General features: G+C 45.6%; 1 protein-coding gene across 1 annotated transcript in view; it reads left to right on the forward strand.

Annotated features, from left to right (window-relative positions):
* Window positions 1-2,717: 2,717 nt before the first annotated feature.
* Window positions 2,718-26,572, forward strand: part of LOC147124849 (5,6-dihydroxyindole-2-carboxylic acid oxidase-like) — a 37,687-nt gene continuing 13,832 nt past the window's right edge. The window contains exons 1-2 of the mRNA XM_085994000.1: window positions 2,718-3,689; window positions 15,437-15,641. Of these exons, the coding sequence (XP_085850126.1) occupies window positions 3,003-3,689; window positions 15,437-15,641 (892 nt within the window). The 5' untranslated portion in view covers window positions 2,718-3,002. The remainder of the gene's footprint in view (window positions 3,690-15,436; window positions 15,642-26,572) is intronic.

Raw genomic sequence — 26,572 nt, forward strand, 5'->3', positions numbered from 1 at the left:
GTTGTCTCTTGTTTCTCTCTTAATCCAATCTTTCGTTCCCTCTCTTTATTTCTCTTTCTGTATCTAATTTGATCTAATTCACTCCATTTCCTTATCTGTCGTTCCTCTGTTTCTTTCACTATCCTTAAATTCCATTGGTTAAGGAGATACGTTGGTCCCATCGTTCACCGAGGTCCTAGATGCCCCGCTCTCAATTCGCACTTCCAGCAATTTGCGGCACAAAAGTTTTTCAAGCTGAAGGTGAGGAAAAAGTCCAAGTCACGGGGCAAATTCTGGGCCTATACTGTTTTACTTCTATCAAACTATCACAGTAAAATCTCATAGTCCATGGTTTAACAATGAGCCAAATAGTTTACAGTTTTACACAGTTAGAGTATGGTTCAGAATTTCCTCAGATGATGTGCATGGCTCAGTGTGACAAGTGGGAGGAATTTAACATCATTAGGCTGTATATATGCATAAAAAGAAGGCTGTTGGCTTCAGCTGCCTGGGTCCGAAGTTCTGGAATTCCCTCCCTAAACCTCTCTCTCCTCCTTAAGACACTCCTTAAAACTTACCTCTGCAACCAATCTCCTTCTGTGGTTCGGTGTCAAATTTTGTCTGATAATCGCTCCTGTGAAACTTCTGGGGACCTTTTACTGCATTAAAGGTGCTGTATAAATGTAAGTTGTTGTTGTAAATTGGAATGTGCATTTCGGATTAAACTGAGCTAGTTAGAGGGCGGGGCATCAGGAGGTATATCCGGAGGTGTCACAATTCTTTGGTTGTAGACTCTGAAGCATTACAACAGCCGGGACGGCTAACATTATGGGGTAGAAAATGGGCCCAGATTCAGCGCTGCGTGAACCCAAACAAAGAGGCCTGAAGCCAGTTCTAAATTAATCCTCTGGCCTCATCTAGATATTCCGCCTGAGCTGCCAGCACCTCCACAGGCAGCCCGCCCATCTACAGGATTGAATTTTGAGCCTCTTGTCTCGCCAGCAACGACCTTCGGGTAAGTTCCGGGAGAAGGTTCACTGCAGGCAACGGGGGAGTGGGGGATGATGGTTAGGACTGTGGAGTGGGCGGGGGGGGGGGGGAACTCCTGCTCCTCCTGGCTCCACAGAATTTTTTTTTAAGAAATTAAAATGAAACCTAACTCTCGTTGGCAGACACTGATGAATCCTGAGCTCCATTTACCAGTGACTAACTTTATAAAAGGGGTCCTTCAACAGGCGTTAGGCTCCTAGTTAATATATTCAAGGCCCGGGACGCCAAAGAAAATGATCCCCATGAATTTCGCACAGATTGAAAATGCACAACATCCTACTGCTAGTTGGTATGCTTTATGCCCGAAGGAGGAAGAGGGCCAGGGTTTCCACTTCTACTCACTATCCACTCTAAAACTGCTAAAAGTGCATGTTGAGAACAGGATTTAGCAGATACACCCTGAGCTTGACTAACCTGTCAAATCTCACTGCCAAGCCAAATGGCCACATGAACAACGTAACAGAGGGCAATCGAAGGGAAGGGTGCTATGCCCCTGTTAAAAAGCCAACACCTTCAAGTCTCTTTATTTTTCCTATCATCCTTAAACTGCAAATTTCACCTATCGCACCTAACAATGTAACCACTAAAAATTACTGATTATGCTACATCAATTTTTGAAAACTTATTTTTGTGATGTGGGCATCACTGGCAAAGCTGGCATTTATTGCTCGAGCAGGTCTTGAGCCGCTGCAGTCGTGTGGTGAAGGTCCTCCCACAGTGCTGTTAGGAAGGGAATTCCAGGATTTTGACTCAGCGACGATGAAGGATCAGCGATATACTTCTTAGTCAGTATGATGTCTGACTTGGAGGTGGTAGTGTTCTCATGCGTCTGCTGCCTTTGTCCTTCTAGGTGGTAGAGGTCGCGGGTTTGGGAGGTGCTGCCAAAGAAGCCTTGGCGAGTTGCTGCAGTGCATCCTGCAGATAGTACACACTGCAGCCACGGTACACTGGTGGTGGAGGGGGTGGATGTTTTGGCTAGCAGGTGAAGTGACAATGTTTTGTCCTGGATGGTGTCAATCTTCTTGAGTACTATTGGAGCTGCACTCATCCAGGCAAGTGGAGAATATTCCATCACACTCCTTACTTGTGCCTTGTAGATGGTGGAGAGGCTTTGGTGAGTCAGGAGATAAGCTGCAAAATACCCAGTTTCTGACCTGCTCTAGTAGCCACAGCATTTGTTTTGAGTTTCTGGTCAATAGTGATCCCCCAGGATGTTGATGGTGAGGAACTCGGCAATGGTGATGCCATTGAATGTCATGGGGAGGTGGTTAGATTCTTTTGTTGGAGATGATCATTGCCTGGCAAAGTATCTAAAGCTACTTGACTTCGATAATGAGCAAAATGTCTCAGATTGCCTTCTCATTTCTCAAGCGTAGGTATACACCCGGGTGATCTTAAGAGAACAGGCAAGCAGTGCCCACCTATTTGCCAGTGACCAGTGGGCACTGCATAGGGTGGACTGTTTGATTAAAGCAGATTTGTCAATCCCTTACTTTATATTTACTTTCAGATTTTAGCTGAGACAGCCTTTCAGCTTTTCTTAGTGCTACTGGTGAGAGTTGGGTAAGAGAAATCCCCGTGATTGCTGACAACGAGCCCAAAGGCAGTTCCTACAAAAGTGAAACTCATGTCTTCAGTCATACTTCAAGAGCATATGACCACTTGGCCCGGCCTGGGGAAGCAGGAATGCTTTCTCCAGCGCTTAAAAAACCCTCGGCAATTTTCCGCCTGGTCACTAACCTGAACACAGAGACTTACAAAAAGAAATCACGAGATGAGCACCAGACCCTGACATGGGAATAAGTGGGTATTTAAGAGGATTCGTTGGGCTGGAAAGGATTAGCTGCAAACGCTGCCAGTTTATTTGGGAGACGATTAATGTAAGAGTTCGCTCTGCAGGCTTCGTCCTCTTTATAAAGTGGGATTAGGGAAGTTTTAAAAAAAAAAAAAAAATTTTTTTTTTTTTTTTAACGATGCATTCAATGAGGCTCTTCAGCTCGGTGCTGTGTGTGGTGTGCACGGTGACCGTCCATGCACAGTTCCCCAGGGAATGTGTGCGCCTGGAGGTTCTGCAGAGCGGCGAGTGCTGCCCTGCCCTCACCGCCCAGCCCGGCGATCGCTGCGGCTCCAGCCTGGGGCGCGGCACTTGCGCCGATCTTTCGCCGGACCCGGCTCGGCACGGCCCCCAGTACCCGCACGACGGGCTGGACGACCGTGAGCGCTGGCCGCTGCGCTTCTTTAACCGCAGCTGCCGCTGCGCCGACAACTTCCAGGGCTACAACTGCGGCGAATGCCGCTACGGCTGGAGCGGGGCGCAGTGCGGGCGCTCGGTGCGCCTGGTCCGGCGGGACGTGCGCCGCCTGAGCCCGGCCCAGAAGGGGCGCCTGGTCCGGGCACTGGACCTGGCCAAGCGCAGCCCGCACCCTGACCTGGTGGTGGCCACTCGCCACTCCTCCGGCATCTACGGGCCGGACGGCCGGAGCCCGCAGTTCGAAAACCTCTCCATCTACAACCTCTTCGTCTGGACTCACTACTACTCGGTCAGTAAGACCTACCTGGGTCAAGGGCGCACCTTCGGAGCCATCGACTTCTCCCACGAGGGGCCCGCCTTCCTCACCTGGCACCGATACCACTTGCTACAGCTGGAACGGGACATGCAGGTAAGGACATCGAGCCTTCCTCACTCAACCCCTGGGGGTGCTGGGCATGGCGCTTGAAACATCTATCTAGTTAAGGGCAACCTTTCTAAAGGCAAAATCTGCTCCTCAATACTTTGTATTTTGCTTTCCTTTTTTTAATTAAAGGTAGACCAACTTGTAGAGGGAGCCCCACTTTATTTCTGGACAGACCAGGTCTTTACAGTAAACCATCGGGAAATCTGCACAGACCAGGGTTCAGTGTTTTTACCTAGTAAATTACTGGGGAATTGGCACAGACCAGAGATCGGTTTCTTTACCCAGTAATCCATCAGGAAGTCGACACAGACCAGCCTTGATTCAGTAAACCATCACCGAATCAGTACACACCAGGGATTGGTGGTGCCTTTACCCAGAAAATCTTCAGAAGAGAGTCGTTTAAAAAAGGATAACTTCTATATTGAATTTAAGAGCTTTGCTTTGTGGAGTACTTTAGTGTTTGGTGAGGTTGTCGATCCAGTGAAGTTTTGCAGCTGTAGATGGGCTGTTGATTGATTAGATATTGTTAACATTTATTGCAATATTAAAGTACATTAAGATGTCAGTCATGGCTCAGTGGTGGCACTCTCACCACCTGAGTCAGAAGATTGTGAACACATTAATCGAAACCGATCTCTGAGGGTGTCCTGCACTGTTGGAGGTGATGTCTTTTGAATCAGATGTTAAACCATGTTATGCCCTCTCAGGTGGGCATAAAAGATCCCATGGCACTATTCAAAGAAAAGCAGAAGTTCTTGTGTCTGGACCAAGATTTATTCATCAGCTAATATAACTGAAACAGATTATCTGGCCATTAATTTAATTGCTGTTTGTGGGACCTTGCTGTGCACAAATCATCTGCTGTGTTTTCCACCAAGCTAAACCTTTCCCCAGGTTCCCCACCTCCCCCTTCCTCCTCCTAGCCCGCCACACATTTCTCACCCTAGTTTCATCTCTCCTTGTGCTCTCTTTTGAGCTCATTTCATCTCATCCATGAGATGTGCCTCCTGCTAACTTGACCCCATTTCCACTTGACTTCCCTTCCTGGCACTTGCGCTAGCTGATGTTGTAAATGGTGTTCTCTCCTCCTCCTACTTTTTCAGAATGACCGTCATTACCTCTCTCTTCCCAAACACAACACCTCAACCCTCCTATTCTTGCAAACTACTGATTTATCGCTAATCTCCCTTTCTTCTCTCAAATCCTTGAACGTATTGTTGCCACTGCCCAAATTTGTACCATCTCAGCAACTCCGTTTCTCTCCAATCAGGAATTTTCCTCTGCCATAGCACTGAAATGGCTTTCCCAAAGTCACTCGGTAGGTTATCAAAGTTACAAATGACCATCCTATGTGACTGTGACCATAATGCACTATCCCTCCTGGTGGCTTCCTTCTGTGCTGTATCATTTGATGATTTAATGCTCTCGTCGTTATCTTCCGAAACACACTCGATTCAGGAATTGTCCCCTTGGATTGGAAAATTGCTGATTTCACGCTGCTATTTAAGAAAGCTAAGAGCAATAAACTGGGAAATTATAGGCCTATTACTTTAATGTTTGTTGTGGGGCAGTTACTCAAATCTGTTTGTCCAAGTGACTGAGCATTTGGACAAACATGAACTGACTAGAGAAAGTCAGCATAGATTTGTAAAAGGTATGTCATGTCTAACGAGCCTAGTTGCATTTTTTGAGGAGGAAACTTACGTGGTAGATAAAGGGATGTACATGGCATTCCAGAAGGCATTCAATAAAGTTCCACCACATAAGAGACTGTTAACAAAAATGAAAGCACATGGAATTGGAGGCAACCTATTGCAATGGGTAGGGAATTGGTTAGGAGGAAGGAGACAATTATCGGGATGATAGGTATGTACCCCAATTGGCAGACTGCGACTAGTCATGTCCCACAGTAGTAGGGCCTCAGCTTTTCACTATATTTATTTATTAATGACTTGGATGAAGGAATAGCGGGCAGTGTATCCAAGTTTGCTGACATCAAGTTGGGTGGCACAGTAAGTAGTGTAAATGGGAGCAGAAAGTTGCAAATGGACATTGATGGATTGAGTGCAAAAATGTGGCCGATGGGAGTTCAATGTGGGGGAATGTGAGGTCATCTACTTTGGACCCAAGAACGATGGATCGGAGTATTTTTCTAAATGGCAAGAAGGTAGTAACAGAGGAACAGAGATTGAGGTCCAAGTACAGAAATCACTAAAAAGTAGCGGGCAGGTACAAAAAATAATTTAAAACGCTAATGGAATGTTGATCTTTATCTCAAGGGGTTAGAATACAAAGGGTGGAAGTTATGTTAAGAGTTATATAAAGCTCTGGTTAGACCCCATCTGGTGTACTGGGTTCAGTACTGGGCACCGCACCTCAGGAAGGATATATTGGCCTTGGAGGGGGTGCAGCGCAGATTCACCAGAATGATACCAGGGTTGAAAGGGTTAAATTATGAGGACAGCTTGCATAGACCACACTTGTATTCCCCTGGGTATAGAAGATTAAGGGTGATATAACTTGAGGTATTTAAGATGATTAAAGGAGTTGATAGTTTCTCTCTATCTACACTATTTCCTCTGGTGGGGGAGCTAGGCTATTCAGAGGTGAAGTCAGGAAGCACCTCTTCTCAAAGGACAAAACCGATGGGAAAAGGCAAATACATGTTAAAGGTCAGTTCCAACAAATGCTGCTGAGTGAGGCATGGAGGAGGCAAGTCTCCTTTCTTAAGAAGAAAGCCAGCCTAGATAGTGGTCAGAATTCAAGAAAAGTAAATGTTTATTTACCTGCTTAAAGAGTCAATATGTCGTAATTTACTAAAGTTGTACTGTAGTGAAATTTACAGTGCCTAACATTCTTAGTTTGCAAAAAATCCCGCAATTTGTGGCAAAGAGATACGCCATGAGTTCAGATTCCACAAATTACTGGACGATTTGTGCCACTTCGCTGTTGGCCTCGACAAAACTGGAAAAATTATAACCTCGCCATGAGCCTGTCCGTTGAAGTTCATTGCATGTCACGAAATTGCTAGACTTGCGTCATAAATGCGAAATAATTTCGCTGCTGCCATTTAGGGCTGGTAATTCATGTTGTAAGGGCCCTGTTAATGATGTGATTTATGGGAAGACCGAAGCCATTGTCTTCAGTCGCCGCCATAAACTCGTTCCCTAGCCACCAAATCAAACCCTCTCCCTGGTAACTTGAGGCTGAGCCAGACTGTTTGCAACCTTGGTGTCATACTTGACCCCGAGAAAAGCTTCCAATCACACATCCGCTCCATCTCCAAGACCGCCTACTTCCACCTCCTGTAACATTGCCCAACTCTGCCCCTGCCTCTGCTCATCTGCTGCAGAAACCCTCATTCATGCCCCTGTTATCTGTAAACTTGATAATTCCAATGCACTCCTAGCCGGCCTCTCATCTTCCACCCTTCGTAAACTAGAGCTCATTCAAAACTCTGCTGCCCCGTATGCCAACTTGCACCAAGTCCCGTTTACCCATCACCCCTGTGCCCGCTAACCTACACTGGCTCCCGGTTGAGCAACGCCTCGATTTTTAAAATTCTCCTTGTTTTCAAATCGCTCCATGGCCTTGCCCCTCCCTATCTCTGTAACCTCCTCCAGCCCTACAATGCTCAGATATCTGTGCTCCTCCAATTCTGGTCTCTTGCGCATCCCCAATTTTTAATTGCTCCACCAGTCACAACTGTGCCTTCAGCTGCCTGGGCCCTAAGCTCTGGAATTTCCTTCCTAAACTGCTCCACCTCTCTACCTTTCCCCCTTTTAAGACGCTCCTTAAAACTTACCTCTTTGACCAAGCTTTTGGTCACCTGCCCTAATATCTCCTTATGTTGCTCTGTCAAATTTGGTTTGATAACGCTCCTGTGAAGTGCCTTAGGATGTTTTACTATGTTAAGGTGCTATATAAATTGTTGTTGTTGTTAATAATGGCCCTGTGAGACAGGTTGGCAGCGGTGAATGCTGAATTCCTTCAAGTAAGAGCTGGACCATTGTCTGAAGCGGAGATCACCACCTACAAGAGGTAGATACCTTGTAACATTAATCAGGGCCAGGGTTGTCTCCTGGACTAATTTCGATCACCTAAGAGGGGCAGAGAGGGATTTTCAAGCTCCCACCATAATTGGCCTGGGTTTATACAGGCACAGGAGGCGGCCATTCAGGCCCTTGAACCTGTTCCGCCATTCAATGAGATCATGGCTGATCTGTAATGATGGCTGTTTTGTAGCCTAACTCTATCCACCCACCTTGGCTCCTGATCCCTTAAGACCCTTGGCTACCAAAAATCTAGCGATCACAGAATTAACATTATTATTTGAGCTAGCACCTGCTGCTTTTTGTGAGAGTTCCACACTTATAACACCCTTTTGTGTGAATAATTGTTTCCTAACTTCTCTGCTGGGTGGCCTAGTTCTGATTTTAAGTTTGTCCTAGACTTCGCCACCAGCGGAAATGATTCCTTCTATCAATTCCTTTCAAAATCCTAAAAACCTCAATCAAGTCACCCTTAACCTTCTATATTCCAGGGAATACAAGCCTAGTTCATGTAACTCTTGGAGCCCTGGTAACATTCTGAAAATCTGCGCTACACTCCTTCCAAGGCTATCCTCCTACTATCCTTTTTAAGGTGTGGTGGCCAGAACTGTATACAGATGTGGCCTAACCAGCGCTTTGTATAACTGTAGCAAAAATTCCTCCCCTTTCTATTCTAGCCCTCTAATTATAAAGGTTAATATTTTTTGTATCTGACCCCTACATTTTAGTGATCTGTGTACATGGACCCCTAAATCTTAATGGACCGCCACTATTCCTAGCTATTCGCCATTTCTTTTAAAAATACTCCAATCTATCTCTTCTTGGTCCAAAATGGATGACCTCGCACTTTCCTGCATTGAAATCCATCTTCCACAGTTTTGCTCACTTACTTAAACTATCAATGTCTCTGTAATTTTATGCGCACATCTTTGTGTCATTGGCAAACTTGGCTATATGGCTCTCCATTGTGTTATCTAAGTTTGTGCTAGACTTTGCCATCAGCAGAGTAAATCTAAGTGAAGAGAAAAAGATTGGTGATGTCAAGCGTAGGTCCCTTGCAGTCAGAATCAGGGGAAATTATAATGGGGAACAAAGAAATGGCCGACCAATTAAATACATACTTTGGTTCTGTCTTCACAAAGGAGGACACAAATAACCTTCCAGAGATGTTGGGGAAAATAGGCTCTAATGAGAGGGAGGAATTGAATGAAATCAGTATTTGTAGGGAAATGGTGTTGGAGAAATTGAAGGCCGATAAATCCCCAGGGCCTGATAATCTACATCCTAGGGTACTTAAGGAAGTGGCCCTAGAAATCCTGGTTATCTTCCAAAATTCTATAGACTCTGGAATAGTTCCCATGGATTGGAGGGTAGCTAATGTAACCCCACTATTTTAAAAAAAGGTGGTAGAGAGAAAACAGGGAATTATAGACTGGTAAACCTGACATCGGTAGTGGTAACCAAATTTTAATTTGATTTACTAAGGATTATTTAAAGTTTTATTAGTTACAGTCTATTTGTTTATTTTTGACTGGTCCTACCAAAAGAGGGACATCGGTAGTGGGGAAAATGCTAGAGTCCATTATAAAAGATGTAATAGCAGAGCACTTGGAAAACAGTGACAGGATCGGACAAAGTCAACATGGATTTATAAAAGTTAAATCATGCTTGACTAATCTACTGGAATTGTTTTGAGGATGTAACTGGTATAGATAAGGGAGAACCAGTGGATGTTGTGTATTTGGACTTTCAGAAGGCCTTTGATAAGGTCCCGCATAAGAGATTGGCGTGCAGAGTTAAAGCACATGGGATTGGGGGTAAGATACTGACTTGGATAGAGACTGGTTGGCAGACAGGAAGCAAAGAGTTGGAATAAACAGGTCTTTTTCCGAGTGGCAGACAGTGACTAGTGGGGTACTGCAGGGATCGGTGCTAGGACCCCAGCTATTCACAATATATATTAATGATCTAGACGAGGGAACTCGATGTAATATCTCCAAGTTTGCAGATGATACAAAGCTGGGTGGGCGTGTGTGCTGTGAGGCGGATGCAGAGAAACCCAAGTATGATTTGGACAAGTTGGGTGATTGGGCAGATGCAGTATAATGTGGATAAATGTGAGGTTCTCCACTTTGGTGGCAAAAACAGGAAGACAGATTATTATCTGAACGGCAATAGATTGGGAAAAGGGGATGTGCAACGAGACCTGGGTGTCCTTGTGCACCAGTCGCTGAAGGTAAGCATGCAGGTACAGCAGGTGGTTAAGAAGTCAAATGGTATGCTGGCCTTCATAGCGAGAGGATTCGAGTACAGGAGCAAGGATGTCTTGCTGCAGTTGTACAGGGCCTTGGTGAGACCACACCTTGAGTATTGTGTGCAGTTTTGGTCGCCTTATCTGAGGAAGGATGTTCTTGCCATGGAGGGAGTGCAGCGAAAATTCACCAGACTGATACCTGGGATGGCAGGAATGATGTATGAAGAGAGATTGGGTTGATTAGGCTTATATTTGCTAAAGTTTAGAAGAATGAGAGTGGATCTCATTGAAACTTATAAAATTCTAACAGGACTAGAAAGACTAGATGCAGGAAGGATGTTCCCGATGGCAGGGGATTCCAGAACCAGGGGGTCACAGTCTAAGGATAATGGGTAAGCCATTTAGGACTGATGAGGAGGAATTTCTTCACCCAGAGAGTGGTGACCCTGTGGAATTCTCTACCACAAAAAGCAGTTGAGGCCAACTTGTTAAATATATTCAAGAAGGAGTTAGATATATTTCTTAAGGCTAAAGGGATCAAGGGATATGGGGAGAAAGCAGGGACAGGGTACTGAGTTTGGTTGATCAGCCATGATCTCATTAAATGGCGGAACAGGCTCGAGGGGCCGAATGGCCTACTCCTGCTCCTATCTTCTATGTTTCTATGTTATTACTAAATAGAGGCCCCAGCACAGATCCTTGTGGGACACTACTAGACACTTCCTTCCAACTTGAGTACATACTCATTATCCCTACTCTGTATCACCTAACCAGGTGTATCATTTGCCTTCAATTCCATGAGCTTTAATTTTAGTTAAGAGTCTCTTGCGTGGAACCTTATCTTTTTTTTTTGTCTCTCCCAGGAGATTACGTGACTCTGGGTGGGGTGGGAAGTGTATGTATTGTGATGTTGTAGGAATAGGTGTATTCCTAACCAAATCACCTGAGGTCGACTCAGGAGAAACAATCCAATAGGTTTTTAATGAAGGATTTGACGAAGTACAGAAAACAACAAAGATCAATGCAGGGGAGCCTTGGAACAAGTCTTACCCGAACGGGGACGCCACGAGGACTGACTAGGCAGTCCGGAGGCTTGTGCGATGACGTCATCGAGTTTGCGTCGTGACGTAATCGTGTTGCTCGCGTTTCCCGCGCTCGGGGCATCACGTGACTTGCGACGTGACGTCATCACGTTTGCCCGGCATCAGAGCTGGCCATTGCGGCTGAAGTCGCGGGAGCGGGAGGCTGGCGCTGGGGGCGGGAGGCTGAGCTAGGCCGGCGCTGGGAGCGGGAGGCTGAGCTGGGCCGGCAATGGGAGCGGGAGACCGAGCTGGCCCAGCTCGCGTTCTTAAAGGGGCAATGGCCCGAACCTGCAAACTCAATACAACGTAGGTAAGTTAAAGGGAATTATGTATCATAGGTAAGGGACACCCGGTGGTACTGCTACAACGTACTAGGCATCACAGGCTGTAGGTACCAGTAATTCCTTTCCTGTCAGTCATGTTTGTAATCTAGTTTGTGGAATTGCATTCAGCTTCATCTCGTTAAGATGTGAATAAATCTGCTTGTTGGAAGATTGGAGGAGTGCACATGTGGATACTTGTAAAATATTATGGATATAACAAAAGGAGGGATGTGTCATTATTACACTTGCAGGTTACACTATTATATAAGTGGGTATTGGTGAATATCTGTATATTTAGATAAATAACCAGGAGCGGATGGGATGCATCCTAGGATGCTGAGGGAATTGAGGGTGGAAATCGTGAAGGTATTGGCCATAATATTCCAATCCTCCATAAATACGGGATTGGTGCCAGAGGACTGCAGAATTGCAAATGTTACACCTTTTTTCAAAAAAGGGTGTAAAGATAAACCCAGCAAGTACAGGCCAGTCAGTTTAATCTCGGTAGTGGGGAAGCTTTTAGAAACAGTAATCAAACAGTCACTTGGATAGGTGTGGATTAATTAAGGAAAGCCAGCATGGATTTGTTAAAGGCAAATCATGTTTAACCAACTTGATCGAGTTTTTGAATGAGGTAACAGAGGGTAATGCAGTTGACGTAGAGTACATGGATTTCCAAAAGGCGTTCAACAAATTGCCACATAATAGGCTTGCCAGCAAAGTTGAAGCCCATGGAATGAAAGGGACAGTGGCAGCATGGATACAAAATTGACTAAGTGACAGGAAACAGAGTGTAGTGGTGAATGGTTGTTTTTCAGAATGGAGGAAGGTATACAGTGGTGTTCCCCAGGGGTCGGTTCTAGGACCACTGCTTTTTTTGATATATATATTAATGACTTGGATGTGGGTGTACAGGACACAATTTCAAAATTTGCAGATGACACAAAACTTGGAAGCATAGCGAACAGTGAGGAGGAGCGTGATGGACTTCAGGAAGACATGCAGGCTGGTGAAATGGGCGGACATGTGGCAGGTGAAATTTAACACAGAAAAGTGTGAAGTGATACATTTTGGTAGAAAGAATGAGGAGAGGACATATAAATGAAATGATACAATCCTGAAGGGGGTGCACGAACCAGGGGGTATATGTGCACAAATCGTTGAAGGTGGCAGGGCAGGTTGAGAAAGCAGTTAAAAAGGCTTACGGGATCCTGGGCTTCATGAATAGATGTAAGAAGTCACACAACACCAGGTTATAGTCCAACAGCTTTATTTGAAATCACAAGCTTTCGGAGCGCTGCTCCTTCTTCAGGTGAAGTGGAGAAATGCATAAAGACACAGCTTATATAGTCAGAGAATCATGTCAGATGTTTACAGGTAACCTTTCCAACTGCCATTTATCGCACCTCGGCAGAGAGATAATCACAGCAGTCAAAGGTGTGAATGGTGTCCAAACAGGTCAGTCAGGGAAACATTACATCAAAGAACAATGAGGTGGGGTCACAAGGTCAAATATTGCAGATGCTGGGGTCTGTATGAAAAACAAAAAAACAGACAAAAAACATTTTTTTTGGCTGGAAATCACAGCAGGTCCGGCCGCATCTGTGTAGAGAGAACAAGCCAATGTCGACTCGAGTCTGGATGACCCTGCATCAGGTGGGGTTACATGTAGCGTGACATGAACCCAAGATCTCGGTTGAGGCCGTCCTCATGAGTGCGGAACTTGGCTATCAGTTTCTGCTCGACGATTTTGCGTTGTCGTGTGTCTCGAAGGCCACCTTGGAGAATGCTTACCCGAAGATCGGAGGCTGAATGTCCTTGACTGCTGAAGTGTTCCCCGACTGGGAGGGAACACTCCTGCCTGGTGATTGTTGCGCGGTGTCCGTTCATCCGTTGTCGCAGTGTCTGCATGGTCTCGCCGATGTACCATGCTCCGGGGCATCCTTTCCTGCAACGTATGAGGTAGACAACGTTGGCCGAGTCACATGAGTATGTACCATGTACCTGGTGGGTGGTGTCCTCACGTGTGATGATGGTATCTGTGTTGATGATCTGGCATGTCTTGCAGAGGTTGCTGTGGCAGGGTTGTGTGGTGTCGTGGTCGCTGTTCTCCTGAAAGCTGGGTAATTTGCTGCGAACGATGGTCTGTTTGAGGTTAGGCGGCTGTTTGAAAGCGAGTAGTGGAGGCGTGGGGATGGCCTTAGCGAGGTGTTCGTCGTCATCGATGACATGTTGAAGGCTGCGAAGAACATGGCGTAGTTTCTCCGCTCCGGGGAAGTACTGGACGACGAAGGGTACTCTGTTGGTTGTGTCCCGTGTTTGTCTTCTGAGGAGGTCTATGCGATTTTTTTCGCTGTGGCCCGTCGGAACTGTCGATCGACGAGTCGAGCGTCATATCCCATTCTTACAAGGGCGTCTTTCAGTGTCTGTAGGTGTCCATCGCGTTCCTCCTCGTCTGAGCAGATCCTGTGTATTCGCAGGGCTTGTCCATAGGGGATGGCTTCTTTAACATGGTTAGGGTGAAAGCTGGAGAAGTGAAGCATCGTGAGGTTGTCCGTGGGCTTGCGGTAGAGTGAAGTGCTGAGGTGTCCGTCTTTGATGGAGATTCGTGTGTCCAGGAATGAGACTGATTCTGAGGAGTAGTCCATGGTGAGTTTGATGGTGGGATGGAACTTGTTGATGTTATCGTGTAGTCTTTTCAGTGATTCTTCGCCGTGGGTCCATAGGAAGAATGGACTTCATGAATAGAGGCATAGAGTACAAAAGTTTAGAAATTATGATGAACCTGTATAAAACACTGGTTTGACCCCAACTGGAGTACTGTGTCCAATTCTGGGAACTACTTTAGGAAGGATGTGAAGGTCTTGGAGAGGTTGCAGAAAAGATTTAAGGGAATGATTCAGGAATGAGGGACTTCAGTTACATTGATAGACTGGAGAAGCTGGGGTTGTTCTCCTTGGAGCAGAGAAGGTTGAGAGGAGATTTGATGGAGTTGTTCAAAATCATGAGGGGTCTGGACAGAGTAGATAGAGGGAAACTGTTCCCATTGGCAGAAGGGTCGAGAACCAGAGGACACAGATTTAAGGTGATTGGCAAAAGAACCAAAGGTGACATAAGGGAAAAACTTTTTTACGCAGCGAGTGGTTAGGTTCTGGAATACACTGCCTGAAAGGGTGGTGGAGGCAGATTCAATCGTTACTTTATGTATGTATGTAATGCAGGTGGAGATTTGTAGCTTGTGATAGTGTTCATGGATCTAATGAGAAGGATATACATTCTCCAAGATGAGTGGAGTTTGGACTCGCTCATGAGGGTGATGCAAGATATGACAGTTGAACTAATCTAGGTTTGAGAAGACCCACAAATATAACAAGCACTTTGAAGCTTTTTTAAATTGTGAAAACAGATTAATATCAGCAAGAACCATATGGTCCAGCAGCAAGGTAGCAGCAGATGAACTCTCTTCCACGGACCAATGCCAAATGCTTTGATTTTAACGTATTCCGCAACTGCTCCATTGAGGGCATGAATTCAGTTGTGTCCAAGTGAACAGTTGCAAAAATAAAATAATAGCTCTTGCAGTGACGAGGGCTGGTCACAAAAATGGCTAGCTTTGTGTGTGATGGTTAGGTGGGGTGCGGGGGGAAGGTGGAGAATCAAAATTGGAAGTAGACTAAAATTTGTACTGTTTTGACTTAATAAGCTCTGGTAGACAATTGAAGATTGCATGGGTGCCCAGTAGAATTTGGACTTGCTGAGCTTAGGCCAAGTAAATTCACTGGAAAATCAGTACCAGAACTGCCTGCTGGAAACTTTAACATCTTTCAGAATCATAGAAATTTATGGCACAGAAGGAGGCCCATGCTGGCCGAAAAGAGCTATCCAGTCTAATCCCACTTTCCAACTCTTGGTCCGTGGCCTTGTAAGTTAGGGCAATTCAAATGAGTCTTGCATTATCTAATCAAAGCTTAGGTTAATACTTCTGTGTCACGTGTACCAAATTATTGTTTTTCTCATGTAGGTGATGCTGCAGGACCCCACCTTTGCACTCCCATACTGGAATTTTGCCACTGGAGGAAACACCTGTGACATCTGCACAGATGACCTAATGGGAGCCAGAAGCAATTTTGACCCTACTCTCCTAAGTCCTAACTCTATCTTTTCCCAGTGGCGCAATCTATGTGAAAGTTTGGAAGACTATGATACCCTGGGAACTATTTGCAATGGTAACCACTTTAAGAATATAATGAAGGGAAAATTATATATGGAAATATAACATGAATATCTATCTTTTATTAGATTAGAAACTCAAAGACTTTGCCCTCTAAGGGGAAACCGTGAAATAAATATTACACCTGTACAAACTGCCTGGTCATATTTTTTTCCAACTGATAAAAGTTGCTTCTTGTGGGAAAGTTCACTACTTAGCCGTGGCTCAGTGGGTAGCACTCTCGCTTCTGAGTCAGAAGGCTGTGGGTTCGTAGTCCCACTCCAGGGACTTGGGCACAAAAATCTAAGCTGAGAGTCCAGTGCAGTGCTGAGGGAGTGCTGCACTGTCGGATGAGCTGTTAAACCGAGGTCCCGTCTGCTCTCTCAGGTGGACGTTAAAGGTCCCATGGCACTATTTCGAAGAAGAGCAGGGGAGTCCCCGGTGTCCTGGCCAATATTTATCCCGCAATCAGTATAGCAAAAACAGATTATCTGGTCATTATCACATTGCTGTTTATGGGAGCTTGCTGTGTGCAATTTGGCTGCCGCGTTTCCCACATTACAACAGTGACTACATTCCCCCAAAAAAGTACTTCATTGGCTGTAAAGCGCTTTGGGATGTCCGGCGGGCGTGAAAGGTGCTGTATAAATGCAAGTCTTTGTACTCCTTGGGGTTTTGGATACCAGAGAATTACCCTCCTGTTTTTCACTTTTGAGAACTATGCTTGAAGATTGTGCACTAAATCCATGATTTCTGGATATGTATGAATTTGCTGAAATGGTGGGGGAGAATTTAAACGCCCCAGGAGTGGCGGGGGCTAAATTCTTAAAAATCTGAAACCTGCCCACAACCCGCCACGAACGTGGCTACGTCCGGTTTAACCAGGGCGGAGGAGTAATCTCTCGCGCCGGGTCATTAATTTAAATACCTTAATGAGGCTACGTGCCTCCAATTGTAGCTGCATTTTAGATTTAACAGCAGAGATCTCCGCGCTCCCTGTACTTCTGGGTCTCTCGACTGCTACAAGTCCCTCCCTGCAAATAGTGGGGCCGGTGTGATTGATTAACGGTATGTGTCGGCAGAGCTTGCACTCTCCATTCACAATGCACTATGCTCGTGCACGGCATGGACTTACCCAACAGCCCAATCACTTGGCACTATAACATGCTGAGAAGAGACACCTTAACTCCGATTGGAAGGCAAGTGAGCTACAACTTCTGAATTCACATTAATTCAACACAACATTGGAAAAACATCTTTTTTAAAAGGAAAAGATCGTAAAATTCTATTCCCCAGGATGCATCCGCCTGCCTGTCCTTCCCTGCTGACTAAGTCATGGATGGTGAAGTGGGGAAGGACAAAAAGGGCTTCCTTGATGCTCTGAGCTAGCCTCCAGTTCTGATGAAGGGTCATTGACCTGAAACGTTAACTCTGTTTCTCTCTCCACAGATGCTGCCTGACCTGCTGAGTATTTCCAGCATTTTCTGTTTTTACCGCAGGATCACAGTTGGGCTTCGCAGAAAATGAGCACATTTAGCAAGTGGCAACCTTTCCTATGCAGGAAGATGACCAGTTCCTTGAGTGGTGTCTTTAGTAGCACATAGGTCCCAATGATTCCCAATGGGAAGCCAGCATTCCTGTGGAAATTGATGGGCCTGTCTCTCTTTGCTATTTAAGGGCACATGTCATACTTAATGCAGTTGAATGCCCTGTGGAAGAGAGCATCTGTCACCTGTTGAATGTAGGTCCTCACAGCTGCATTGCCATTGCCTGACTGGAAGGAAACGGAGTCGGAGAAATAGAGGGCCACTGTCTCCTTCCTTGCCCCTGACTAGGTGTAGGGAATCGGGAACCTCCTGCTTGTGCACAGCCAATGGTTTACCCAGCAGACCAACCACCTGGCACTGAAGAGACGCCACAATACAGATTGAGGTTTGGCACTGGAAGGTAAGTGACCTACAACTTCTGAAATTACAATAAATCAACTTTTAAAAAAGTTAACAATATTGGGGGGGGGAGAAAAACTTCTTTAAAGGCCATAAAAATTAATCTTTATTATCTGCCATTCCCTTATTTCCACAGAAATTTCGCAAAAAGATTACAGTTTTGTTCCCCAGGATCCATCCGCCTCCTTATCCTTCCCTTGCCACTGACAAAGTGTAGGGACAAAAGGCACAATGTGATGTTCTTTAATTTGGGGAAATAACTCTATCCCCACATGATTGAAATTTTATATTTAATTCAGTGGGCCCTCGTTCATAATTAAACCATGGCTTCATAAAGAAAAGAATCATTTATATACCAAGAAAATGCAGCATTAGAATTAAACTCTCTTCAGTTCATGCAAGGTTTAGAGTAGCTTTAACAACAATAACACACCTTGACTCCTGAAATGAATATCCTTATTAGAAAATAAAGGCCCATAATATAGAAACACAAGTTTTGCATCTATTCGTAACTGGCTCAGACTCTTCAAGGTCCTCAATATCTCGACGTCCATGGGTTGTGGTGTAGAACATGGTCTCCTCAGGATCAGGGCAGATGTGCAGGAGGTAATCTGGAAGAAGCAGTGAGGCAGAGAGCGAGCTTCCTCCAACATGGTTGTTTTATAGTCCTTATTTTGAGCCACACCTCCTTAGGTGGTTGCTTTCCAACTGTAGGCTTCTTCAAATACAAGCCCAGAATTGATTGCCACTCCTGTATCTTTAATATAGCCAAGTTATGATGATACCAGAACTGAGAGGTTATACCTATCTGGAAAGTTGAACAGGCTAGAGCTCATTTCTCTAGAAGAAAGAAGGCTGAGGGGTGGACCCGATGGACGTCTTTAAGATTATGAAAGCGTTTGATATGGTAGACGTAGAGAAGATGTTTCTACTTGTGGGGGAGACCAGAAATAGAGGCCATAGATATAAGATAGTCATTAATAAATCCAATAGGAGAAACGTCTTTACCCAGAGAGTAGTGAGAATATGGAACTCGCTGCCACAGGGAATGGTTGAGGTGACCAGCGTAGATGCATTTAAGGGGAAGCTGGATAAGCACATGAGGGAGAAAGGTATAGAAGGTTCTGCTGATGGGGTAAGATGAAAAGGGGTGGGAGGAGTCTCATGTGGAACATACAGGGGCATGGACCAGTTGTGCTGAATGGCCCTTTTTGCTTCAGCCTGTCTGGAGCTGATTGTATCTATTTACTATATGCATTTTTACGAAAGGCCCTGCGAGAGGTTGTCCACCATTTCAGGTCTTTGTGGGACATCTTCGAGTTGGCCAAATGATTCCTTGGTGAAGCTCAGTCAGCATACACACAGCTTCTCTGACACTGCTTCCAAATGACATTAGTTCTCTCAACTCTCTTGGGAGGGGTGATAACAAGATTGGTTTAATCTCCAGTCATGATGCCTCAAGCAATGTGCTTGCTTCCTCAGCTCCTCCTCCAGGTCGTTCATGGTGATCAAGAACAGGGGAATGCCTAGTGGATAGACCTTTACATTGCTTTCAGCTTCCTAATAAGTAGAAAGAGGCGAGAGTCCTGAAATTAATGAACCTTTCGACACTAACAGGATTCTGGATGGCAAAACTGGCAGGAAAGCCTGCCGAAACTGAGAATTAGCAAAAGAAAACGGCGAGCAATTTCCAGACCACTGGGGTGAAGCTCCACAGTTTCAGTGGTCGCTTTGGTGGCCTTTGAGTTATGTGGAGACCATAAATCACATCAATACCAGGTCACTGACGCCATTATTCCTTCAGTCCATGTGGCTGTGGTGCAAATAATGGCCTAAATCCAGCAAATTGTCGATCATTCTTGATTCAATGGTGGACTGATTGACCAGAATGACCATTTATTGGCTTGGGCATAGCTATTGCTGGAGTGTGCAAATGTCCCAGCAAATTATGGTGTAACGCGAATAATGGCATAACTCGCTTAGTCCATTATTTGCTGGAACCTTTATGTATTAATAATGGGGCACATTGTTAATGTGTCTTTACTATGGTTCGCATTTCCAGCAAATTCAGGCCCAGTGTTGGCTCAGCCAGAGATTTTCGTGTCTTCAGTCGTCCTCTAGTTGCCATGGATTCAGCCAAGCTGATGGATAAAATACTGTACAACAGTGATCTGTTCCTTTCAGGCAGGGTGCAGGTGTTTTGGGAGAGGGGTTTCAGCCTGCATTTCTTGAATCTGTTCCTCATTTTGGTTGGTCACAAAGTAATAAGTCGATGCTGAAGTGTGACACTATGGATTGTGCTGAGTGAACTATAGTGGAGGGGAAAATAGGGAATTCAATTTGAAAATTTGGGTCTAAATATTCGACAGGCCTCAAATGAGCGTGTCAGGAAGGGGCAGAAGGTATGGAGTAAAAGGTAAAGTAATAAAAAGGGCAAAAGCAGGAACTAAGTGTCACAAAACATATTTGAAAGTTCTCTATCTGAATGCACGTAGCATTCGTAACAAAATAGACGAGTTAATGGCACAAATAACGACATATGGGTATGATCTTGTGGCCATTACAGAAACATGGCTGCAGGGTGACAATGCCTGGGAATTAAACATACCAGGTTATTTAACGATCAGGAAGGACAGGCAGGAAGGAAGGGGAGGTGGGGTGGCTATGTTAATAAAGGAAGGAATCACTGTAATACAGAGAAATGATATTGGGTCAAAAGATCAGGATAATGAAACCGTTTGGGTGGAGGTAAGGAATAATAAGGGGAAAAAAACACTAGTGGGCTTAGTCTATAGGCCTCCGAACAGTTGCAACTCTGTTGGACGGAGTATCAATCAGGAAATAGTTGAGGCTTGTAATAAGGGAACATCTATAATTATGGGGGATTTTAACTATCATATTAATTGGACAAATCAAATTGGGCAGGGCTGCCTTGAGGATGAGTTCATTGAGTGTATTAGGGATGGGTTTCTTGAGCAGTATGTAACTGAACCGACCAGGGGGCAAGCAACCTTAGATCTGGTCCTGTGTAACGAGACAGGATTAATTTAAAATGCCCTAGTAAAGGATCCCCTTGGAATGAGTGACCATAACATGGTTGAATTCCATATTCAATTAGAGGGTGAGAAGGTTGGATCTCAAACAAGCATGCTAAGCTTGAATAAAGGATGAAGGTATGAGAGCGGAATTGAGTAGAGTGGATTGGGAAAATAGATTAAAGGGTAAGATGATACATGATCAGTGGTGTACATTTAAGGAGTTATTTTACAACTTCCAAAAAATATATATTCCACTGAGGAAACGGGTGTAAAAGAAAAGACAGCCATCCATGGCTAAGTAAAGAAATTAAGGATAGTATTCGACTAAAAACAAGGGCATATAAGGTAGCCAAATCTAGTGGGAGGATAGAGGATTGGGAAACTTTAAAAGACAGCAAAAAATAACAAAAAGATTGATTAAGAAAGGGAAGATAGATTATGAAAGTAAATTAGCAAAAAATATAAAAACAGATAGTAAGAGTTTTTATAGTTTATATAAAAAGAAAAAGGGTGGCTAAAGTAAATGTTGGTCCCTTAGAGGATGAGACTGGGAAATTAATGGTGGGAAATATGGAGATGGCAAAAACACTGAATATTTTGTATCCGTCTTTACAGTAGAGGACACTAAGAATATCCCAACACTGGACAAACCGGGGGCTATAGGGGGGGAGGAGCTAAACATGATCAAAATCACTAAGGAAGTGGTACTCGGTAAAATAATGGGACTCAAGGCGGATAAATCACCTGGACCTGATGGCTTACATCCTAGGGTCTTGAGGGAAGTGGCGGTAGGGATTGTGGATGCATTGGTAATAATTTTCCAAAACTCCCTGGACTCAGCAAAGGTCCCGGCAGACTGGAAAACTGCTAATGTAACACCCTTATTTAAAAAGGGTAGTAGACAGAAGGCTGGAAACTATAGACTGGTTAACCTAACATCTGTGGTAGGTAAAATTTTGGAGTCCATTATTAAGGAGACAGTAACAGGACATTTGGATAATCATTTAATAGGACAAAGTCAGCATGGTTTTATGAAGGGGAAGTCATGTTTGACAAATTTGCTGGAGTTCTTTGAGGAAGTAACATATAGGGTGGATAAAGGGGAACCAGTGGACGTAGTGTATTTAGACTTCCAAAAGGCATTTGACAAGGTGCCACACAAGATTATTGCTTAAGATAAAAAATCACGGGATTGGGGGTAATATTCTGGCATGGATAGAAGATTGGCTATCTAACAGAAGGCAGAGAGTTGGGATAAATGGTTCATTCTCAGACTGGCAATCAGTAACTAGTGGTGTTCCGCAGGGGTCAGTGCTGGGTCCCCAACTCTTTACAGTCTATATTAACGATTTGGAGGAGGGGACCGAGTGTAACATATCAAAGTTTGCAGATGATACTAAGATGGGAGGGAAAGTAGTGAGTGAGGAGGACATAAAAAAACCTGCAAGGGGACATAGACAGGCTAAATAAGTGGGCAGAGATTTGGCAGATGGAATACAATACTGGAAAGTGTGAGGTTATGCACTTTGGCAGGAAAAATCGTAGAGCAAGTTATTATCTTAATGGCAAGAAACTGGAAAGTACTGAAGTACAAAGGGATCTGGGGGTCCTGGTGCACAAAACTCAAAAGCTTAGTATGCAGGTGCAGCAAGTGATTAAGAAGGCCAATGGAATGTTGGCTTTCATTGCTAGGGGGATAGAATATAAAAATAGGGAGGTAATGCTTCAGTTGTACAGGTATTGGTGAGGCCGCACCTGGAATACTGCATACAGTTTTGGTGTACATACTTAAGAAAAGACATACTTGCTCTCGAGTCAGTACAAAGAAGGTTCACTCGGTTAATCCCGGGGATGAGGGGATGGACATATGAGGAGAGGTTGAGTAGATTGGGACTCTACTCATTGGAGTTCAGAAGAATGAGAGGCGATCTTATTGAAACATATAAGATTGTGAAGGGGTTGGATCGGGTGGATGCGGGGAGGATGTTCCCGATGATGGGTGAAACTAGAACTAGGGGGCATAGTCTTAGAATAAGGGGCTGCTCTTTCAAAACTGAGATGAGGAGGAACTACTTCACTCAGAGGGTGGTAGGTCCATGGAATATGCTGCCCCAAAAAGCTGTAGAAGCTACATCATTACATAAATTTAAAACCGAAATAGACAGTTTCCTAGAAGTAAAGGGAATTAACGGTTATGGGGAGCGGGCAGGAATTTGGACATGAGTCTAGGTTCGGATCGGACATGGCCCTGTGGGTAGCGGAGCGGGCCCAGAGGCCGTGTAGCCTGATCCTGCTCCTATTTCGTGTGTCTAATTCTGTTAGATTCAGGAGATGGTTGTGTGATAGTAGATTTGCGGTTAGGATCAGATCAGCCATGATCTTATTGAATGGCGGAGCAGGCTCGAGGGGCCGATTGGCCTACTCCTGCTCCTATTTCTTATGTTCTTATGAGCGTGGGTATTGCGATGCACAATTCAAACTTGCAGTCCAGTGCTAAACGCACTGCTGAGTGGCTGCAAGCTCAGCAGGCTCCCAAGTTCATGCGAGGCTAGGTCCAATTAAAGATAGCCTGCACAACTTAAAGCCAGCCTGCACCTCTTAAAGGGGAGGTGAATGTTGACTAGACCAGGTGCTGAAAGTCATTCCAGAAGGCAGTTTCAACTGGTAAACATTCAGTGATGGCACAACAGGCCAGAGAAAGGGCTCCAAGGTTCTCGGATGCAGCACTGGGGGCCTCGGTACAGGAGGTGGTGAGGAGGAGACGGGTCCAATTGGCACAGGGAGCCAGGAAGCCCACCAGACACAGACTGCGAAGGTCGTGGGAGCAGTTGGCCACAGGCCAATGCCGACAGTGTTGCCCCAAGGACCTGGATGCAGTGCTGGAAGAAGTTCAATGACCTCACACGAGTGGTCAAAGTCAGTGAATGCATCTTCAAATGCCATATTCCATAAACTGCACCACTAGCCTCATGCACTATTCAATTCACCACACCCCCATCACTCACCCACCAAGAATAGCTATCAATCACAGCTCATACCTGACATTCATATGGTCCATCTCACCCTCGTACACTTACCACTGCTACAAGCCTCACACCCACTTCTCATATCTTGCACACACTGCCAGCTATTCAAACATGACAGCCACATTAGCCAAACACATTGAACCACACTCTGATACATTACCTGCTCTCTTGCAGGACCAGGTGGCGCACAACCAGAGGCAGCAGGAGCTAACTGGAGGGGGACAGGCGCGCCTGCATATCCTGACCCCGCTCGAGGAGACGGTGCTCGGCAGAATCGGAGAGGCTGTGGCCAGCGGTGGCACTGAAACCATTGAACCTAATCCTCCTCACATCCCACTTCCCCCACATCCCACAATTTCTTGTGACTTACAAGCTGCACATGGTGTAAGCATACACCTCTCACTTTCCCCCTCCCCTCATCACAACCCTACCCTTGTACCTTTCTCATTTCAGAGACCCAAGAAATCCAACCTGGTCAGGCAGTGCTGGAAGAGGAGAGTGATGAATAAGAAGTAGTCACGCGGTCTGATACACTCAGCTACCAGCTAAGATACTGGCACTGCGTGGACTTGAGGGTAGCCGAAATGGCCTCCTTCTGTGCTGTAACTTTCTATAATTCTATAAACCATGATGCAGCATCTGATGGCCGATATCTCGGGTTCCATTGCAGCACAAGCAGAAGCCACCCAAAGAGTGCTGCATTAGAAGCTCAGACTGCTGCCATTGTGGCTACGGTTACCATTGTGGAAAGGGGCTTGTAGGGTGTCACAGCATCTGTCCTCCAACAGGTGGCTGGGAATGCTGAGGCACACCCTGGGGGAGAGTCAGTGGCTCCGTGGAGCATGAACATGCTGTCCTCTCTCAGGATGACAGCATTCGTCCTCCCACCAGTGCCCTTGCTGTTCCCTGTCAGCCAGCCAGCCCAGACTGCTGCTGCCCAGGCCGAGGTGGTGGAGTCCGAAGCCGAGCTTGCTAGGCCCAGAGCTGCTCGAGGTCGTCCTGCAATGCCATCTGCAGTCTCCTCCACTGAAAGCCAGCAGCCTTCCACCAGCCATGCTGGGGTAGCACTGCTTAGGAGCACTAGGCCAGGCAAATGTACACAAAGACAGGCACTAAAGGAATGCACAAGGGCGATTAGTTGACTTTTGAATGAAAATATTGCAATGATTTGATACATAAAATTGGTTTGAAATGTTTGTTTTGTGGTTTTTATTGTAGCCAAGAGGATGTGGTGAAGGTCAGTAACAGAGGGAAGATAAGTTGTGGGACTATTGGTGTATGTTAAATTGGGGTTGCGTTTACTGATACCGCAATCGAATGAGTCGATCACAGACAGCCTGGGCAGAAAAGGGCTGTCTGGGTTGCTGCTTCTTCCTCCTCCTCAGCTGTCCCCTCGAATAGCTTGTGGCAAGGGCTGTACCCTCATGATAGCGAGGTTGTGGAGCATGCAGGAGACCACAATGAATCTCAAGAGGTGCTCTGGCAAGTGTTCCAGGCAGCAGAAGCCTAAGGATGCCAATAGTCTGCTCTATCAGATTCCATATGACCGCATAGCTTTCATTGTACAGATGCTGACCTTGTGTGCTTGGGTTGCGCACTGAGTCATGAGCCACATCATCAGTGGATAGTCTTTGTCACCCAGTAGCCACCCTCTGGTTTGTTGTGGTGGCTCAAATACTGAAGGTGCAATGGACTGCCGCAGAATGAAGGCATCATGGCCACTGCCAGGATACTGAGCATTGACCTGCATGATGCGCCGTGTATGGGCATCAGCTAGACGTTAAGGGAGTGGAATCCCTTCCGGTTGCAGTACATCTCCAAATTGAGATGGGGTGCCTGCAAAGCGACATGTGCAGTTGATGGCACTCTGCACCATGGGGAAGCCTGCTATTGTGTCAAAGCATGTGCTCGCTCTGCCTGCTTCTCTCTGGCAAGAAAGAATGAAATGTACTAGCTCTCTTTGCATAAAGAGCCTCACTCATCTCCCTTATACAGGAGTGGATGGCGAACTGGGAGATGTTACAGATATCGCCTGCTCCAGCCTGGAAGGGAGTCCAACACAAAGAAGTTCAAGGCCACGGTCACCTTTACAGCCACTGGCAATGCCGTGCTCGCCCTGGACTGAGGCTGCAGGTCTGCCTGCAGCAGGTGGCCGAATTCAGTGAGCACCTCCTTGGTAAAATGGAGACATCACATGCAATGTTTGTCGCTGAGGCTCAGGTAGGAGAATTGCTCCCTGAACACCTTGGGTGGATATGACCTCCTGCTGAGAGCCCTCCTCCCCCTCCTAATAAGAAAATAAGAAATAGGAGCAGCAATAGGCCACTTGGCCCCTCGAGCCTGCTCCACCATTCAATAAGATCATGGCCGATCTTGGGCTCAAAGCCACTTCCCCACCCGCTCCCCATAACCCTTCACTCCGTTACCTTGCAAAAATCTCTGTATCTCCACCTTATGTATTTAATGACCCAGCCTCCACGGCTCTCTGGGGCAGAGAATTCCACAGATTTACGACCCTCTGAGAAGAAATTCCTCCTCATCTCCGTTCTAAAAGGGCAACCCTTTATTCTGAAACTTTGCTCCTGAGTTCTAGATTTCCCCACGAGGGGAAACCTCCTCTCTGCATCTACCTTGTCAAGCCACCTCAGTATCTTGTATGTTTCAATAAGATCACACCTCATTCTTTTAAGTTCCAATGAGTGTAGGCCCAACCGGCTCAACCTTTCTTCATAAGTTAACCCCCTCATCTCTGGAATTAACCTAGTGAATCATCTCTGAACTGCCTCCAATGTAAGTATATCTTTCCTTAAACAAGGAGACCAAAACTGTACACAGTACTCAAGGTGTGGCCTCACCAATACCCTGTACAGTTGTAGCAGGACTTCCCTGCTTTTATACTCCAACCCCCTTGCAATAAAGGCCAACATTCCATTTGCC

The sequence above is a fragment of the Somniosus microcephalus genome, chromosome 1 (genome assembly GCF_052327205.1).
Source record: "Somniosus microcephalus isolate GS21.2 chromosome 1, FLI_Smic_1.0, whole genome shotgun sequence".
In the NCBI taxonomy this organism is placed as follows: Eukaryota; Metazoa; Chordata; class Chondrichthyes; order Squaliformes; family Somniosidae; genus Somniosus; species Somniosus microcephalus.